The following is a 21,166-nucleotide window of genomic DNA, read 5'->3' on the forward strand; positions in this document are numbered from 1 at the left end:
AGAAAAAAAAAAAAAGTATAGGTATTATCATCTCTCCTCCTCACATTAACCAAATGGCATCACGTCTACTCTGGTCTATCCTCTAGGGAAGCTAAGGCGTAGAGAGATGTCAACCAGGTGTTGTAAAGATGATTCCCACCTAACCACCTTGGACCCAGAAGGCTTACATTTTACTACACCAGGAGGATCTATCCTAAAGCATAAGGATATTCTCTGCCACTCCCTTCTTCAGTGAAAACCCTATGAGGAAATAGCTCCATGAAGATATTAGTATATTTATACTGTAGTATGAATTGATTTCTGATCTAAAAACAGTGTTGTATCAGCAAAGAAAGAAAGCAAAAGATTTGGGAGAAGACATGGAAACTGTTTCCTAAGTTTATATTGACAAACACTGCCGTAATCTGAACTTTCAGTGAAAAGTTATTAAAGCAAAAGTGTACAGAAGGCAAGTGTCCCTGTGCTTGCTAATAGATTAAATAAATCACATCATGCTGCTTGGAGAGGCAGCCTGCCTTATTTCACAGTGGTGTGGTTTGTGCCCAATCAAACAGATAAACCTGTGACATCCCTATCTGTGCATAATTAAATATGTCACAAGGCCAAGGCAAGATTTCACTGGCTTCTCCCAGATGAGGAGAGACAGCAGGCTTCAGAAAGCCTTAATCTGATTTTCTAATCTGGGAGTAGAAGCAGTGCTGGTGTTTGAACTCAAGAAGAACTTCCTACTTGCTAGGCAGGCACTCTATCGCTCGAGCGCCAACATCTGCTCCACCTCTCCCTAAATTCCTTCATTTCAGAAAATATAGTCATAAAAGTCGTCAACATTCACTTGTTACTCTTAAATAAAGGTACATACATATTTTTAAAAGGACTCCTCTTTCCGAGAAGAAGCAGTAGATTCAGAGAAAAATGAGTTACTGGCTTCTTTCCTACCCCACCTCCACTCTGCAATGTTGGATTTCAACCCTAAGGCCTCACAACACGCTTGCTGGGTGAGCATTCTAGCACTGAGCTGAGTCCTCAGCCCTACAGGACCTTCTTCACAAAACACTTTTTACTACTGCTATCTGGACTCTTGATGTTATTTTTTTATCATTTAAGTTTAAATTTACTTTTTAAATTCCTTTTGGTATACAGCTTTGAGTTTTTCTATTTTCATAGATTCTCATAAGTAACTCCATAGACAGGACACCATGCTAAAAGAACTCCGTCTTTCATACCCACTCACTCTTAGGTCATGCCCTGATGCCACACAGTCCAGGGAACTTAGTCTTACTCTGTTGCCAGGTAGGTGCTAGCACTTCTCCAATGTTGTTACCCCACTGGGTTTTAGTTTTTTATATGCCTTTGAGTTACGGGATTATGGAAAAGACTTCAGTATTTCAGTCTATGATAAACGTGGCATTTCAGAAAAGGGAAAAGCATTATTCAACCAAGTATACTGAGACAATCATGTTGTCTGGAAAGAAAAAAAGTTTCTACACAAAAATTAATTTCAGATGGACTTTTAAAAAATAGCATAAAAATGTTGCTACATAAAAATATAGGATATTTTTAAATAACAATTGAAAGAGGAAGACCCTTCTAAAGAATACAAAAACCAGCCAAGTACAGGTGTCTCACACCTATAATTTGGGAAGCTGAGATTGTTGGGAGGCCAGATCTAGGCCAATCCAGTGAACAAAAAAGTTGAAAAGATCCCTTCTCAGCCTTTGCCAGTGGCTCACGCCTGTAATTCTCAGAAGGCTGAGATCTGAGGATCTTGGTTCAAAGCTAGCCCAGGCAGGGATCTGTGAGATTCTTACCTCCGATTAAACACCAAAAACATCACACGTGGAGCTATAGTCAAATGGTGGAACACTAGCCTGAAGCACATAAGCTCAGAGTCAGAGCCCAGGTCCTGAATTCAAGCCCCAGTACCAGTTCAAAAAAGAAAAAAGAAAACAAGAGAGTTCCCTTTTCAACAAAGAGCTAGACGCAGTGGCCTGCCTGTTATCCTAGCTACCAAGAAGCCTAATAGGTCACATTTCTACCCAGACAGGAAGTGAGACACTATCTCAAAAATAACCAGCAAAAATCAAGGCTGGAGGCATGGCTCGTGGTAAGAGTGCCTGCTTTACATCTGTGACAGACTGATAAATTCTACTCCTAAAAGTGCCAAGAATTAATACAAGAAAAAAAAAGCAAACACCATAAGCAAAGTCAAAAGATATAACATACAAAAAAATCTACAGCATATGTAACAACAAAAAAACCCACAATTCTCTAATATGTGCTTTTTTGGTTTTTAAAAATTTTTAATAATATGTACTTTTTTAAAGTAAGAGAAAGACCACTAACCAAATAGGAAGACAAGAAATTGATAGAAATAGAAAAAAAAGAAAACCTTTGAAGGGCTTTTATTCATGTAATGTAAGAGTAATACAAATGAAAACTTGTAAGATATTTTTACCTGTCAGATTAGCAAATATCTGAAAGTATCTTAATATAGTATTGGTTAGCACTTGGAAATAGGCTTTCTCTTTATACCATTGGAGGGCTATGAATTGTCCTCTAGGACAATTTAGGGCTTTTCTATATGCACATGTGTGGTTTAAATTAGATACGTAGGGGCTGGGAAGGTAGCTCAGCGGTAGAGTGCATGCCTTGCAAGCATGAGGCCCTGGGTTCGATTCTTCAGCACCACATAAACAGAAAAAGCCGGAAGTGGCACTGTGGCTCCAGTGGTAGAGTGCTAGCCTTGAGCTGAAGACCTGAGGGACAGCACCCAGACCCAGAGTTCAGGCCCCATGACCGGCAAAAAAATAAATAAATAAAATAAATAAAAAATAAATTAGATACATAACGTTTAAAACAAATGTGTTTATGCACAAAATCATAAATATGTGAAATTTAAGTGTAAAATTGTGCTTGTAATTGGACATAAGAGCAAAGCTGTACATACAATACAACAAAAGACTGGTAACCTAAATATCCCCTGATAGAACCGTCATACATTAGGAACTCTGAAACAGAGACAAGGGCATTTGAATTTATGGAGTATATTTTCAGTTGTATTCAATTGGCAAAAAAAAGTGCGCTGAAAGGCAAGTACTACAGAGACTCTTGTCATGGTGGGATACATATGAATATACATGGAGAGGTAGGACCTGGTACTGTTGGTCCACTCCAGGCAGATGGAGCACTTTTGGAAGGGATGGCTCTTTCATATCTTATCCAAAGAAACTGAAAGATTCTAAATTTTCAAGTGAGCGAGACACTGGTGGCTCAGGCTGAGATCTGAGGTCACGGTTCAAAGCCAGCCCAGGCAGGAAAGTCTGTGAGACTCTGATCCACAATTAACCACCAGAAAACCGGAAGTAGGGCTGGGGCTTAAAGTGGTAGAATGCTAGCCTTGAACAGAAGAGCTCAAAGACAGCACCCAGGCCCCTGAGTTCAAGCCCCATGACCAACAAGAAAAAACAATTCAAGTGCCCTTTTATATTATTTGACATATATTTTTTTTAATATTTGCCTAACAATCTAGTAATTATGTCTCCACCTCAACCATGTCAGTAATCAGAACCACATGTACATAAATGACACTCTTTAAAATCCTTAGTCATTTTTATACACCTAGTTTTTAGCTACACTACCCTGAACGTCGGGTATGCTAGCAAAAATATATGGTTTTTGGTAAAGAATAATGTTCTTTCCCCTTGCAGCAAGCACTGAGTTCTGCAAAGCTGGCATTTTTATTCACAATAGCCATTATTGGTCACAGGTTCTGTCCTGGGGAGCCACTAACTACAAACATATATTGTTATCTTAAATCATATGTTATACTTTACTCGGAGCATTTTTGTTTTGTGAACAGTCCAAAGTTTTAACATTTAGGTTTGCAAAGTGAAAGAAAAAATAATTAATAAATAACCAGGCATTTTGATGGATGCTTTCATATACATCTCTCTAGGTACAGTTGTTATGAGAACTTGTAAAGTTGGAATTGTGAGCTCTTTTTTTTTTACTATATTTTATTATTATTGTAGAGGTGATGTATAGAAGGGTTATAGTTACATAAGTCAAGTATACATTTCTTTTTGAACCATTACTCCTTCCCTCTCTCCCAATTTTTCCCTCCCATCCCACCTACCAGATGTGTAGTTCATTTTCCACATAGTATCTAGTGAGTACCATTGCTGTAATTGTTCACCTATGTCCTGCTTTTTCTGTGCCCTCCCTTACCCTCCCAAAGATAAACTAACAAATCAAAGGAAACAAAAACAACAGCAACAACAACAACATCTTATTTCCATTTTTTGGAGTTCATTTCAATAAGTATTATTTTATATAATCATATGCACATACCTATTAAGCCTTTGTGATCCTCTCCTAAGAATATCCTCCTTTGATCTCACTGTGTGTGGCCTATATAATTTATAATGTCCCAGTGTTGTTGTGTTTTTGTTTTTGTTTACCATCCCAGTGTGTTTACAAACAAATTTATAAGCACATTCTAGTTATCACAAGTGAGGGAAACCATACAACCTATACCATGAAAAAGTGAGCTCTTTTTAATGATGAAACTGAGCTCAAGGCTCAGACCCAAGCCTGTTGAGCTCCAGAGCACAAAGCTTTCCACACTCTCAGGACATGTAAGAGATTGAGAGGTGTTCCTTGGAAAGCCCTAAAACACTCTATGATTCTTTTTTATTATTTCAAGAATAACACCATTCTGGTCACATTGAATTAGATGGAAAACTTAAGAACCAGAGCTGGGGCCAGGGTGGGAGGTGGAGATGGGGGGGCAGGAAGAAATTCAGAGTGAACATTGTAAAAGAGTGTGGCCAAAAGAACTGAACAGTAGGTGATTGCATCCAATTGAGTTTTCATAACCCATTCAAGTTTTGTGTTAGCCTCAGTTTTTCACTTTCCTGGATGGATAATAGTTTTAAGACTTCCTTTGTAAAAGTAATATGTAGAATTGTAGGAAACCTGGAAAATACAGAAGAATATGAAAAGAAAATTACGATCACTTGCCATCAGCTACTTTTAAGTTTCTTATTTTGCCTATACACACGTGTTTATATGTGTATTTGTGTGAATATACATATACACATATATAGTGGTTATAATTATAATGAGTATAATTAATATAATTGCTTTTGGGGTTGGTGGGGGCTGGGCTTGAACTCAGGGCCTGAGCTCTGTACCTGAGCTTTTGTACCCAAGGCTAGTATGCTACCATCTGAGGCACTGCTCTACTTGCAGATTTTTTGGTGATTAATTGGAAACAAGAGTTTCATAGACTTTCCTGCCTGGATTGCTTTTGGAGCATAATCCTCAGATCTCAGCCTCCTGAAAAGCTCTTTTTTAAGTTAGAATTTATACCTTTGCTTATTCATGAAAAGGTAGGAAATTTAATTCTAAACAAATTGTGTTTATAGTAAGGACCAATTCTAGGACATTCATTTTCTCCAACTTGTAGAATATGATACAACATATCCACATGCACACGTGTGTGTGTGTGTGTGTGTGTGTGTGTGTGTGTGTATGGATATATATGTTGGATTATATATATCCATATACATATATATGGATCCAACATAGATAGATTTCTAGAGTGATAATTACTAATATAAGCAGTACTAACATTCCTTTTTAGACATATAGTTTTTATTACAAAAGTTACATTTATTTTTACTTATTTCATTCAGTTCCCTTATCATTATTCAAAGTCTTAGAACAGCATTTAGTAGCATGTAAATGGCAAAAGCACTTCCTAGGTCTTTTTCCTGGAAGAACAGGCAGAAACTAGTCAGAGGTACTTGTGGAAGGATCTAACATTCCTTTTGAGACAGATTTCCAAATTGTTTTGCAAAATGTTGTGCCATTTATACCCTTACAAATTGCTTGTAAAACTCATTATAACATTAACTCTGGAGAGGCTTCAATATGTTTTGTTTAGCAGTAGATACCTAAGAGTATAATAGATGCCCTTAATCAGATTGTGGAATCAGGAGTCCTCAATGAGATGATTTTAGGATCTTTCTGCAGTGGTGTTAATATAAAGCACAGGAGAACATAGGGATTTTTCAATCTTATCAGCAAAGCCACTGCATACATCACCATGGACCATTCGGTAGACAGGGCAGTGTATTAGACATTCACAGAGAGATAAAGCCTCAGTCAAAGGACTAGGAAAACTGGAGTGAATAATGTTTATTATGCTAGACTCTTTATGTAGAGAGGGTCTCAGAGGTTAACTTACTTGACAAGGTCATATTTCTAGTTAGAGATTACATGGATTCAATCCAGGACTTTCTGGTTCTGAAATTCATTGTCTATTGATTATATCTAGGTCTCATAAAGTATTATTTGAGATTTTTCAAGTTTTGTTTGTGCATATTTTACATAAAATGAAAAATTACTAGGAAGAGTTAAGTGTAGTGCCACATACCTATAATCCTAGAGGCTGTGCAGAAGTATCACTAGAAATTACATGGAAGTATTTTAAAAATTATTCATCATCATACTCTTCAGAAACAATTATTTCTGTGTTTATTTCCCAATCATATCTGGTCACATTTTAAACATAATTGATCATGGTGTAGGTATAAATGTCTGTATGTATGTGTGTACATATAGTTTTCTAAACTGATTCATTTTATTTCATGCTTTAAATGTTGTGATGTCATTCATTTATTTTAAAACATTATTAATGGCTATAAAATATTCCATTAATTTATGACTAAAACAATAGTTTTAAGTGGTTCCAATTTTTTTTTTGCTCTACAGCTAATGCTGTAATGAACATCCTAGAGCATGAATCTTTGTCCATATTTTTATGTTCGTTTAGCATAATCCCCAGAAGTAGGTTTCCAGAGTGACAATGTCTCTTCCAGAGTGACAATGTCTTTTAAGAGCTTCAGAAGCCTTTCAGGAAAGAATGTTACAATATAGTGACCAAAGTTTCATTTTTTTATTTGTTTTACTATGGCTGTAGCTTATAACTCTCATCTGTCCCTAAGCATAGACATGCTGGCCTCTGATCAATAAATATATACTATCAAGTGAAACACACAGCATACACATAGAAAGTAATCATAGCTAAAAGAATTTGGAATAACCATTAGAAATAAACTGAAATTAGCCGAAACAAAGATTTTTGTTTTGGTGGTGGTCGTGGGGCTTGAACTCTGGACTTGGGCACTGTTCTGTGGTCTTCAGCTCAAGGCGAGCGCTCTACTGCTTGACCCACAGTGCCACTTCTGGTTTTCTAATGGTTTATTGAAGATAAGAGTTTCATGAACTTTCCTGCCAGGGCTGGCATTGAACTGTGATCTTCAGATCTCAGCCTCCTGAGTAGCTAGGATTACAGGAATGAGCTACCGCATGTGCCCAGAACAAAACTGTATTTTTATCCTTTAAAAATATGAAACCAGCTGGGCACCAGTGGCTCATGCCTGTAATCCTAGCTATTCAGGAGGCTGAGATCTGAAGATCATAGTTCAAAGCCAGCCCTGGCAGGAAAGTCCCTGTGTAAGACTCTTATTTCCAATTAACCAATCAAAAACAAGAAGTGGAGCTGTGGCTCAAAGTGATAGAATGCTAACCTTGAGCAAAAGAGCTCAAGGCCAGTGCCCCAGGCCCTGAGATCAAGCCCCACAACTGACAAAAAAAAATTATATATATATATATATATATATATATATATATATATATATATATATATATATATGAAAAACAGGGATTGGCCTGTAATCCTAGCTACTCAGGAAGCTGAAATCTGAGGAACCCAATAATTTAAAGTCAGCATAGGCAGAAAAGTCCACAAGATTTTTATCTCCAATTAAGCAGCAAAAAGCTAGTAGCAGAGATGTGACTCAAATGGTAGAACACAAGCCTTGAACAGAAAAAGCGTGAGCAAGAATTCGAGGTCCTGAATTCAAACTCTAGTGCCAACACACACACACACACACACACACACACACACACACAAACACAAACACAAGAAAGGGAGGGAGGGAGGGAGAGAGACATCATTGCGAAGTGCCTCCTTTTCAGAGATTTTGGTAACATAAGATCAAAATAGATTCAGTTTAAGTCACTTCGGTCCCCTTCTCCCTGTGTGCATGCAATAACCTGAAATATTTTGTGCTTTTCTTGCCATTTTACCCCAAATTGTGATGTAGCCTGAGCCTGTACCTCCTGAGGACCCTCCATCCACATAGAAATAGCAACAAAGCAAAGCCATCTAATTGAATTGGTTCCTTTCATGATATTTGTGTACTATTGACACATTAGACATGTCATGCAAATTGTTACCATACATGTTAAATAATGCTAATGTATTTAAGCTAGAATTCATTAGCTTTTCAGGAAGGAAGCTGGTGAGTATGTTGTTCTATAATAATTCACTAGCGATAAGGAGGCTTTAATTTCATGCCCGGAGGGCTGTGTTTCTTTGTTGTGGTGGTAACTTGTTTGTAAAGACAAAAGATGTGCAGAGATAATAGAATAAGGTAACTGACTGCATAGATGTGATAAAAAAAAATAATAACAATAATGGAAATTCAGTGTGGTTATCTTCTAGATGCCAAACATCTGGATGAGAACTACATCCACTCGATCATGTGGAGATTTCTAAATCTCTGAATGCTGGCTCAAGTATAAGCAGAGGCTGTTGTATTTTCAAAGGCTTTAAATAAAAAAAGGCCATGCTCTATGATGCTATGAACCATGGAAACCCAGGCCGTGGAAGCTTGTCAATATCAATAGACTTTTTTTGCAAGAAAAGCACTCAAGTATTATCCTGTGTTCTCTTGTGACCTTGCTGGGAATAGTGTTTACATCCCTCAATGAAGTCAATAGCGTTGGTTTTCTTTAGAACTAGCCAAGAGCCTGGCACTGATGGTTCACAACTGTAACCCTAGCCACTCAGGAGGCTGAGATCTGAGGAGGTCGGTTCAAAGCCAGCCTGAATTGGAAAGTCATTGAGACTCTTATGTCCAATTAATCACAGAAAAAGCCAGAAGCATTGCTGTGCTCAAGTGGTAGAGTGCTAGCCTTGAGCAAAAGGAGCTCAGGGACAGTGCCCAGACCGAGTTCAAGCTCTAAGACCAGGAAAGGAAGAAAGAAAGAAAGAGAGAAAGCGAGAGAGAAAGAAAGAAAGGAAGGAAGGAAGGCAGGAAGGAAGGAAGGAAGGAAGGCAGGCAGGCAGGCAGGCAGGCAGGCAGGCAGGCAGGCAGGAAGGAAGGAAGGAAGGAAGGAAGGAAGGAAGGAAGGAAGGAAGGAAGGAAGGAAGGAAGGAAGGAAAAAGACTGGCCAATGGATTTTACAGTTACCAGCATTTTTTATTTTCTTTTTTTAATTTCATTTTTTTATTAATGAAAATCTCACAGAGGACTTTTAAAGAGATACAACAGCACAGTTAGAGATTAGGGACCTGAATATTTCAATTAGGTATTTAACGAACTCACTTTCTGTTTATGCCACTGCTCTCTAACTCCAACTTTCCTTCACTGGCAGGTGGCCATGGAAAACATTTAGGAACATCACCATTTTCCGATTACATGGAATTCCATTTAACTCTGTATTCCTGAACGTGTTCAGGGTCTCTTTTCTCCCAGTAACTAGCACATTCCTGGGTAGGTGATAAGATCAGAAGTTGACTCTAAATGAAGTTCAGTTCCTCACAAGTTCTTTTTAGAGAGGACCCTCACACTGAGTTTCAGAAAATGAGGTGCATATTGATGTGTGAGATGAGAGGACACATTCTGAGTGAGGGAATGGCCAGAATTGTCTGATTGGTTCTCAGAATTGGGTTTTGATGTCTTTGGTTGTTTGGAGATTATTTCTTTCTCTGGGAAAGAAAAGTTCCAAAAGGTCCTTTCTCCTCCACTTTCAAGCACTGAAGTCTCAGAGTTAAAATTTTGACTCCCCTTGCTGAATGGCAGATGAATCTGCATGCTCCATCTGCCCTCTTTCCCGGCTCTGTCCGGTGCTTGGGCATCCTCCGTGGGACCTCTAGTCCTTTGGGACCTCTTTGAGTTTTTATTTCTATTACTTTTAGGCTCCTATTCTCCTTTTCTTACCTATGCCCAGTGGACTCTAGCATCTGAGGAGACCATTAAGTGTCGGTCATTTTTGTAACCCAGTCATGGGCAATATGTGGCAAGTGTCAGAATAAGTAAGGTGAGAATAAGAGAGAGCATATGATCATAATAAAAGCTATCTCTGATGCACTCCAAAAGTTAATCTTGGTAAAGTCCCAGGGGATAAAAAAAAAAATAGGGAGATTAGCCACCACTTTCATGGAGTTGGAACTTTGGTTATACAGAAAACAAATTTGTCTTAACATTTTGTATCAGAGAGAACTACCTATCAGGGTTTAGGGGACTTCCTGTCTTGCTTTTAGTGTCTGGAAGTAAATTTCGAAGCTCAAAGTTCATCTGTTCTCTTGCATTACTTTTCTAATGTTCTTACCAACCTCAGTTACCTCAGCCTAGGTGAAACCAGCCACAGGCACACTGCCCTTCAAAAGGCAGCTCACCTTCCAGTCACCCTCTGCACTGAAACCTAGATTTTCTCACTTTTCTACCTCTCATAACTATATATATTTCACTAGTTGCCAAACTAGAACCATCTACCTATTCACAAAACAGGCAGCACAGACTCACATCTTATTTGTTAGATCTAGGAGATAAGGAAGCATCAGTTCATGTTGGTACAAATATTTTTAATATCTAACTTCCTTCTCAGTCATATTTTTTCCCTTGTCAGGAAAGCACTAACTACTTCTATTCAGAATACATCAACTGGAAGGCCCTGGTGGCTCACACTGGTAATCCTAGCCACTCAGGAAGCTGAGTTCTGCAGATTGCCATTCAAAGTCAGCCTGGGCAGACAAAGCAGTAAAAACCCTTACCTTTACTTAGCCAGCCGAAAGCCCAAGTCGAGGTAGAGCACCAGTCTTGAGCAAAAAAAGCCAAGTAACAGTGCAAGGGCCTGAGTTCAAGACACAAAACCAAAACCAAAGTATACACACACACACACACACACACACACACACACACACACACACACACACACACACACAAATATATTTATAGAGTTCTTAACAGCAAGTGCAGATGTAATTGGTGAGTGAATTCACGCTAAATCATTTGGAAATGTCATGATTCATTTATTCAGACACGTCCCTTATTTCCTACCTAGAAAAATGAAAGAAAGAACAATACAAACTAGAATTCTCATTGGCTACTGGCATTGAGCACCTTCATTTCTGAGACCTAGACACTTAAGTTCTTCTAGGGACCCCAGCAGAGTTGTAAAGACCAGTGCTGATGAGGTCTCTATACTCTTCCCCCTTATCCGCACAGTGCCTAGAGAGACTGCTGAACCCTCAGAGGCCCTATAAACTATAGCTTATAAAGAGAGAACTGCCCTTGACCATTCTTTCAGCCCTTCCTGAGGCCAGCCCTTCCTTTCTGGCATTTCCTGTATTGCCTAAGTGAAGTATTACAGAATCAGTAATGCATAAAAAAAGACAATGTGACACAGTACAATATGGGGTCAAATTCTTCGCTGAGATTTTGATAGTTACTAATTAAGACTCTAGCATTATGTGAAGAAAGACATTAGAGGGTGGGGAAAATGTGGTGCAATTAATAAAGATAAGCTAATAAAGCTTCTTATAGGAAAATGGGCCACAGTGATATTGCTAAGTAAATAATTTAATCTGTAATAGTCATATATTTATATTGCTAAATGGATTTTCCTTGTTGACATTATAAAAGTCATCCATTACCCCTAAATGTCTACTAAGTCTCAAAAATGTCTATATTAACCCCCAAAAATTATTTTAATGATACAAAAGATCACGTTTATGATTTCCCAAAGCTCTTCATACAGCATTTGATTATTGTTCTTGACAAGAAGTAAAAATTATAATTAAAGCCAGGTTCATACCTGTAATCCTAACTGCCGAGATCTAAGGATCACAGTTCGAAGCCAGCCTAGGCAGAAAAATCCCCGTAAGACTCTTATCTCCACCTAACCACTCAAAACCCTGAAGTGGTGCTAGCCTTGAGCAAAAGAGCTCAATGCAACAATGATACTCAGTTGACACTATGTTGGAAATTAAATACAACTTGAGGGGAAGGGAGTAAGGAGGGATAAGCAGGAAAAAAATGAGGGAGGGAGTAACAGTGTTTAAAAAGAAATGTACTCATTACCTTACTCATGTAACTACAACCCTCCTGTTCATCACCTTTACAATAAAGATATTTTTTAAAAAGAGAGAGTTTGTTCAAGGATAGCACCCAGGACCTGAGCTCAAGCTCCGTGACCAACAAAAAAATAAAATTATAATTAAGAAAGAATTAAGTGAGTACAATATAATGCCATAGTCAACACAGTTATATGTAATTAGTCATCACTCTTCTTTTTCTTTCTTTTCTTGTGGTACTGGAAGTTGAACACAGTGTCTGGTACTTACTTGACTAGGATGGAGTTTTGAAAAGTTATGCCTAGGCTGATCTTGAACCCTGTGCCCTTTTTCTTGATTCTGTAGTAATGTTGACTATAGTATAGGAGGTTGTTTGAATAAAAAGTTTAGATGGTGGGGTTTTTTTCTCCAAGAGTATGACACCCTAGTTCAATGATTTGAAAAAAATCAAATTTAACTTATGTCATATCTTTTGTGGAATTACATCTGCTATTAGAGAATATCCTCTCTATTGTAGCTAGAAAAACAGAAGATGTCACAATTTTTTTTCTTCCTTCCCTGGTTTTTCCTATGTCTCTGATTTTACTCAGAAGCTAACTTTCTCGATAAAAAATTTCCCTTCACACCATTCTATGACTTAGATCCCTCAGGTTCCTTTGTACAATATCCGTTTTAAGATACCAATATACTCCCACCTCTCGCCACTAACCAGAATAAACTCTGGTGCAGTTTAGTAGCCCTTGAAAGCATTAAAGGCCTTCTGGAATGTTCTGAAACCTAAACTGCAAGTTCTATTCCATGATTGCAAAAAGAAAAAGAAATATCCAGTTATTGGTGTTATAATATTTATATACTATACTATATAATATAATATTAGTATTTATATGCTCTTTTATTTATAGGAAGCTAAATTTTTTTCTGTGATGAACTTTCTTTCAAATGGGAAGTTTTGGTCAATTAAAATAATGAACTATAATAGAAATGCCTTTCCAGATTTAGTAAGCTTGCTTTCGTCGATAGAGAACTATCATCATGAAAAGCCATGTATTCTGGGACCAGTTAACACGCTCTTTTATGACATCATCAGTGTGGCAAAAATGTTGCAGGAAATTCTGCTGTGTCTATAACAAGCAGGATGATCAAAATCAACATATCACTAATAATGTAGCCTTAGTACCTGAACATACTCCTCATTTCTTTTTATACCTTCCCTACACACCTACCTATGTATGTGTGACAGAATACTTTTCCTCTAACCACTAACTAGTTCATCAGGTTATTTCACCTGCTAGCTTCCTCCTGTCTCCTTCACACTCCGTGAGTGCTAGGACCAAATGAATAACTCTGGCAGATAACAGACCACCATTTTCAACATATAACTTTCTTTTGCCATTTCTTAAAGTGTATCAAAGTAAAGCCATGGGCTAAGAAAAGCAAATAATCAGGAGTTTATCTTACTGAACTTTTTAAAAATGAAAAAAAAAAGAAAAAGGAAAACGTAAATTTCCCTCATACCCAGGATGGAAAGATATAGGGAAATAGCTAAATGCAAATCTTTGTCTCAATTCTGTTCAAACTAGTCTGACAGAAGATGAGGTACAGAAGAAAAACATTAGCTTCACATTACTAGACAATATGACATACCATATATTTAGATCATTTCCTATGAAATGATCTCTGAATCAGGCCTCCTTTAAAAAAAATTCTATGATAACAAAAAGCTTAAGAATGACAGTGGGCCCTCCTACTCATCCTTTGTTTGGTGTGCCTGACCATGGCATCGCTGTGCCCCTAAAGTACAGATCTGTTTGAATGGCAGAGCTCTTACCAATGATCAGTGGAACTTGGGCCAGATTGGCGGGACTTTTCTCCTTACAAGAGGACCTAGAAGGGTGAACAGTTTTCTTTAAAGCAGAAAATCAAAGTAAGAGAAGTCGATGACATCAATAAGGGGAAAGAAATTATGCTTTTAGAAGTTGCGAATCTTCTTTGCCCTTGAGATGGTATGCATTTGGAGTTCGTTGACAATTATCATAATTACTGTTAAGAAATGTGGAGTTATGTTCAGCTAGCATCTAGAAGTCCTAGAAAGAAGAAATAACTCCTTGGAGTTGATGGTAAAGGACTGAATCATGGGACACCAAGACAACAAAATGCACTTTGGTTTTCGAAACCAACAAAAGCCACTGTTTTGGGATGTTGTTGGTGTTGTTTGTTTGTTTTCTGGAGCGAAGTTCTGAAATATAAGCAAAACAACAACAGACCTATGAAAAGCATAGGCAATTGAAGTTTGGTACCTGAAGCCAGCCCCTGTGTGATACCCTTGTTTACACAGCAGCTCCAGTAGTTCTGCCCTACAGAAGGGATCTAGGAAGGCAAAAGTACCAACAGGACGATTTGATGCACATTTTAGGTACTATAAACATTCCAACCACTCTCCTGGGATCTATAAAGGCAGTTTGTTCTAAATGGTTTTCACGTCCACCCTGGAGAGCCCATTCACTCTTTCTGAAAAGACTCCTCTTTCATCTCTAGATATAGAAGGCTCCAACCAGCTCATGACTTTTAGAAGAAAGTATAACAGCATGAAAAGCAAAGGTTTTAAGTGAACTGTGCTCCTCCCCTCTCTGACCCCAGAGCTCCTGTTTAACATAGCAAGTGTACTTTTGCGAACGCTCTGCATGTTCTAATTTGAAAGGTGGGATAAGAAAACAGCTCCTCCTCCGGACACCAACTTGACCCTGTTTAATCACAGCAGTCAGAAACCAGTTCCCCTCCTCCCTCCTGCTACCCCTTTTGGACTGTCTAAAATGCCCTTGCTAGCTACAGTGTTTGCACATTTCCTCGTTAATCAGCTGCGTCGGCTGGGAGACTGTATGTTTTGGTGTTGTTTGTGTGCGCAATCTCGTGCTGCTTCCTGAACGCATGTGTCCCTTCCTTCACAGCCTACTCGACACCCAGCACCTCCCCCGCAAACCGATTCGTCAGTGTTGGACCACGGGATCCAAGCTTTGTAAATATCCCTCAACAGACACAGGTGGGCCGCTCTCATCTTTTCTGTATGTGATGCAGCTTGTATTATTCATCAGGTGCATTTTGTTAACTGTTCTCCAGGCACAGCAGGCCGCATGGCCCAGCCCCTTTTCTTCCTGACTCTGGTTCCCCACCAGCCCACCCTCCCTCCCCCTCCCCCCCAGCCCTTCAGCCACATTTCCCTGTATTCTCAAGGAATCCAAGCAAACACACCATCCGGTTTTGCTTGTGGTGCTGGGGGGGAGATCAGCCACTCCTCTGTGTTCATTATAGTTCCCCAGAAACCTGGCAAGCTTTCTAAAAGGAAGAGGTGGGGGGAAGGGTTTTTTGAGCCCTATTAAGTTGCTGTGAAGTTCCAGAAATAGGAGGCATTTAGAGGGGTGACTGCTGGCCTCTGGGAAACATGGAGAGGGTGGGCAGGGAATGAATAGGATGCATGTTTGAGAGAGGTGTGCAGAATGTCCACACCTCATCGGGACACACTGGGTAAATACGTTCAGGGCCTGGGACTGTAGTTCAAGGAGAAAAGATCTTTCTTGAAAAACAGTTTCAGAGTGGCTGCTGAGAATTGAGAAGCAGTGAGCCTTTGTATTCCCAGGTACATGTGTAGAAGAATCTCAGGCTAGAATTAGGTTCGTTTTGATTTAAGAATAAACTATGCTCTGAGGGATTGGAACACGGCTCCGTGAGTAGAGCGCTCGCCAGTGAACAAAGCCAGTGGCAGGTACGGAATTTAAGTCCCAGTCTCGGACCTAAAAAAGAAATCTACTCCCTGATTTTCTAATTAGAATGGGATCCTATCTTATCCTAATTGATACAAAGGAAAATATTTTCTCCATAAGGTTCTTAGCAAGGTGTTGGAAAAATTATTGAGTGGTTTAGGGTCTATACTTGGGTGTGTCATCCCTAGATGCCAAATTAGTAATTTGTTCATCTGTTTGTAAGGATGTGACCGGAGTGGGGGCTAATGGATATAACAGGCCTGCCTGCCTAGGTTCAAATGCTCCATCTTCACAAGGCTTTGCTTACAGCAATGTGGACAGCACGGGCTGACCCACACTGACTCTGAAGATTCCCTTCACCAGAGCTGGGTCACAGGAGCACAACACTCCTAGAACAGGGAGAGTCAAGGACGCAGAGAGGGCTGCCTCTTGGATTTCTCACTTCTGTTGTTTCTTCCTAAACTGGCTTGTACATAGTGTCCAGTATTAAAATCTCCTATTTCATTCCTCCCATAAACATCCAGTCATTTGCTTATTTTTTTTTCCAATACTGTCAAAGATTCAGATATTTTCCTGGTGAGTTTGAAATTGCATCATCACCTTAAAACCATCTATGTTGAAAACAAACCAAAAGTTTAATATTTTCCTTTGTTCTTTTATCCTCAGATTCTATGAAAAAGGACAATTAGGGCTGGTGCCTCTCTGTTGGGTGGTCACTTTATTTTCCCAAAGCTTGAGTTACTTTATTAAGAACCTTAAAAAATAGAACCTCTAGAATGGCCTGTTTGTACTTTACGGAATATTTTTATATAAGCTGTGACTCAGAACATTGAAATTGTACCCTATGTTCCATTCAGCTCATTTCCTCTACAGTCAAAACGTGTTATAGTCCAATATCTCTTTGTCTCACAAATGCCTGATTTAACCCAGGAACTCGGTCTTCATGAGGCTGACCACAAAAATTCAATTCTTAAAAATCCAAATTTTCCACGCATCTGGTTGGATGATGTCATGTAAACTCAGTATTGGCATCTGGAACTAAAGTCCTTTGGTTTGCATTAAATATTTGGCATTACAGAGACAACAGCTTAGATGTTTCTTAAAAAAAAAAAACTGACACCTGCCACATTTGGCTTGAAGAAAGCTATTCCTAATTGTCTTATGAGAAACTTTGCTAATGGAGTTGTCATTTGTTCATACATGTGAATATGTGTGCAGGTGCACATGCCTTGAGATAAAAATTGTGCACTCTAAATATTTCAATGTGTACATGTTAACTTCTTTGAAAAGAAACTACTTTCTAGAACTGTTTTAAGTAGATAGATACAATAATTATCAATAGACCTAAATGCAGGCTCCCTCTCAGGGAGACATTGGCCTAAAAGAGGGAAAGTTTGACAGGAATTCTCCAAAACATAATTGAAACAGAGTCTGCAGATTAATGATTGCATTTTTCTATGTTGATATAATCTTTACAAAGCCAGAAATATGTATTTACTGAAATATAGGAAAAGGTTTTTCTGGGAAAGCAGAATTTTGCTTTCTACGACTCTGGTAAACCCAAGCAGATTTTTGAGCTTTCTCGGTGCAGAAGAGGTATCCTCTACTTAAGTCTGCGAATAAATGTAAGCTAAAAATCTGTCCCTCAAAGATATGTTCCCATTGGAAGTGTCTCAAAATACTCAAAGCATCATCCTATAGAAGATGGATTAGAGGTAATCTGGTTTTATTTCCTAGAGGGTATAAACCAATATATATATAGGGATACATACATCTATATGGATATATACATGTGTGTGTGTGTGTGTGTGTGTGTGTGTGTGTGTATGTGTGTAGGTTTTTAACTTACAGAAAGAACATCCTGAAGAAAAATGAGTTACTTGGTTGCATGCTGCCTCTATTTATTGAGTGTTTCCTACATGCTACATATTTTAGGACATTACGTGGCTACTCTTTATGACTACCCCAATGCAAGAGATATAATTGTCTCCACTTTACAGATGTGGAAATCAACACCAAAAGACCTGGTTGATTTTTTTCCAAGGACATCAGACTGTAAGGAGTGAAAATTAAATACTGAGTTCTCTGTGATGGCAAAGCCTATACTCTCTAAGCATTCTAACTGTACTGCTCCCTGGACATATCCAGAGACTGACGTTTAATTCTCAAGAATACCATAGCATCTTCCTGCTTTTATATCTGAAATCACATTAAAATCTTATCATTAACGTCTATCCAAATTTCAAAGGGATATTTGTACAATCCAAGTGTCTATCAGCACACAGATCACTAAATAAAATACAGTTGCCATATATAGTGGAATAGCCTTCCTCCTTAGAAAGGAAGAGAATTCTGATCCATGCCTCAGCGTAGATGAATCCTGATGACATTACAATATGTACAGTAAATCATAGATAAATGTTGTATGATTCTGCTTACCTGATTGATAGAAACAGGAAATGGAGGTGTGGTTCAAGGGGGAGAGCACCAACCTTGAGCATAAAGAAAGAAAGAAAGAAAGATGAGGCCCTGAGTTCAAACCCCAGCATTGGCATGATAAGAAAGAAAGAAAGAAAGAAAGAAAGAAAGAAAGAAAGAAAGAAAGAAAGAAAGAAAGAAAGAAAGGAAGGAAGGAAGGAAGGAAGGAAGGAAGGATAGAAATAGAAAGTTGCCAGTGGTCAAGGGGAGGGTAGTATGTGGAGTTGAAGTTTCCCATAATGGGAGGGTTTTTGAGATGATGGTGATGGTGTTCACATCACAGTGAGTGTCCCCGGTAACTCTGGACTGTACATTCAAAATGTTGTTCAGATGATCAATCTGTTCATATCACCACCATTTTAAAAGTGTAATCAAGCCCGGCGCTGGTGGCTCACACCTGTAATCCTAGCTACTCAGGAGGCTGAGATCTGAGAATCACGGTTCAAAGCCAGCCCAGGCAGGAGAGACCGTGAGACTCCTATCTCCAATAAACCACCAGAAAACCGGAAGTGACACTGTAGCTCAAGTGTTAGAGCGCTTGCCTTGAGCTGAAGAGCTGAGGGACAGCGCCCAGGCCCAGAGTTCAAGCCCCACGACCGACCAAAAAAAAAAGTGTAATCATTAGCGCAATTAAAGGCCCTTTACGCTCTCAAGAGGATAAACTACTACATTCTCCTGCCAGGCACGTAATAGGTACTCTACACACAGGGAGTGAATTTAATTTACAAAGAAGTTTTTAAATGATGGCTTTTTCCTATTACAGTACTGAAACATATTAACTATGGAAAGTACAGATGAGAAAAATAATAAAAATCACTTGTAGTCCTACTGCTAACATTTCCTTATAAATCCATCCCGACTGTTTCTACACATACAAATAAAATTGCAAAATGAGATCATATTATATACACTGTTCGGTAACCTGCTGTTTCTTCCCCTTACCAGTACATTATGGCTTTCTTTCCATGTAAATTGGAAAAATTGAATATTGGCTTTTATTGCACCTATTCATCATCTGTAATGATTGGTAGGGAGAGATAACAAGGGTAATTGAAAGCCATTTTTCCTTCCTTCCCTTCCAGTCTGGTTTTCTTTTTTCTCCAGAGAATTTCTCCTTCTGCTGAAGCAAACTTGCATCCTCCTTAGATTTGTGGTGAACTACTTTCCTCTCTCCTGCCTTCCAATTGTATTCGGGAAGTCTCATCCTTCTTTTGGACAGTGCTTAAACGCTCCTGCAAGCTACCTGTCCTTTTCTTCTGCCTCCAGCCCCCTCCATTTTGCAGGCTCTTCTCCTTTACATGAGGAGCACCTGTGGACAGCCACCTGTACAGAGAAACCAGCACTCACTCCACGCTTCACCTCTTATTTTTCAATAATATCCCAGGCCAGTGAAAATTAACATGAAAAGTCTCTGAGCATAAAGTGTTTACCTCACTTGGGACACTGTTACCATTGTCTCAAATAGCAGAATGCCAATGAACATATCTGTTTCATCCCATGATTTAATCTTGTTTCTGGAAACAAGAGCCATTAAAAGAAAAGGGGTTTGCTTAGAGGAAGGGGAAGTAAAGTTAATGTTTCATCATCAGCTAGTAAATAGAAATGCTAGTTCTGACACAGGAGAAGTGAAAAAGGAACTGATTTTTGATTCAGGCACTAGTATAATCAGAATGTTCAAATAAAAATGCTTAACCTGCGGAACTCCAACGAGGACTAATTCTTGAAAATGAAAAATGAGTGCAAACAATATTTAAAATAGGCATTTCCTCCCTACCACCCAAATCTACCATTGTTCGCATGAACAGGATCGTGGTGGTGTCTGAAATGCTGTTTAAAATGAAATTACCATTTGGGCTATTAGAAGACTCGCTTGGCATGCCATGGGCCTGATTGCTGACAAAAAGGCACAGGTGCTGTAACCTTTGCTTAATAAATCATTTAGCTGCCTGACTCACTTGCCTCATGAACTGTACCAACATACACATAAGCCTCACACATCCCTGTGCTGGGAACCAATTGATCTGAAGAGACCCCTACTGCTAAATTCCAGGCCTGTTACCGATTTGCTAGCCGACTGTCCATGGCACCACCAAGTCACCTTGGATGGGAGTACACAAAGGAAGCAGCATGGTAGAGACATAGGGAAAGAATGTCTCCATTCATTGTCATTCCATATGTTTTATTCCGGAAGCCCTGCATGAGAAACTAAAGCTCAGGCAATCTGCAAAATTCTCCATGCATTCTTTTGTTCGATTACTTAATGTTGCTTTTTCTATTTCTTACAAAATGAGAGAACACAAACTCTTCTCAAATTGTGTAGATTCTAGAGGAAGAAATAGAAAGACATAACATACAGGAAACAGGAAGGAAGGAAGGAAGGAAGGAAGGAAGGAAGGAAGGAAGGAAGGAAGGAAGGGAGGAAGGAAGGAAGGAAGGAAGGAAGGAAGGAAGGTTAGTACTGGCAAGAACATTGTAGTAACTTGTGATACCAGAACTATAAGGCTTTGCCCAAGAGGCTCCAGAATGAGGTATAAGGACTTCCCAAAGAGTGGAAGGGGCAAAAGAGGCTGGAGCGGGGATTTGCCCTCATTTCACTTTGGTCTGATGATAAGGTTCTTGTACATTATTCCTTTTCTCCCTGTACTTTAATTCTTGCCAGTCAGATGGTAGATAGAGTGAGCCCATCCAAAGAAGACAAAAGGTTCAATTCTATCTTCAC

At 38.9% G+C, this 21,166-nt stretch overlaps 1 protein-coding gene across 5 annotated transcripts in view; it reads left to right on the forward strand.

Moving 5' to 3' along the window:
* Positions 1-21,166, forward strand: part of Nfia (nuclear factor I A) — a 379,923-nt gene that overhangs the window by 328,113 nt on the left and 30,644 nt on the right. For 3 of the 5 annotated variants that reach the window (XM_069987172.1, XM_069987171.1, XM_069987174.1), the window contains one exon: positions 15,160-15,251. The exons of the other annotated variants lie outside the window; for them this stretch is intronic. In XM_069987172.1, the coding sequence (XP_069843273.1) occupies positions 15,160-15,251 (92 nt within the window). The remainder of the gene's footprint in view (positions 1-15,159; positions 15,252-21,166) is intronic. 5 annotated transcript variants of the gene reach the window in all.

This window comes from Dipodomys merriami, unplaced genomic scaffold, assembly GCF_024711535.1.
Source record: "Dipodomys merriami isolate MVZ:Mamm:240054 unplaced genomic scaffold, mDipMer1.0.p SCAF_34, whole genome shotgun sequence".
NCBI classification, from domain to species: domain Eukaryota; kingdom Metazoa; phylum Chordata; class Mammalia; order Rodentia; family Heteromyidae; genus Dipodomys; species Dipodomys merriami.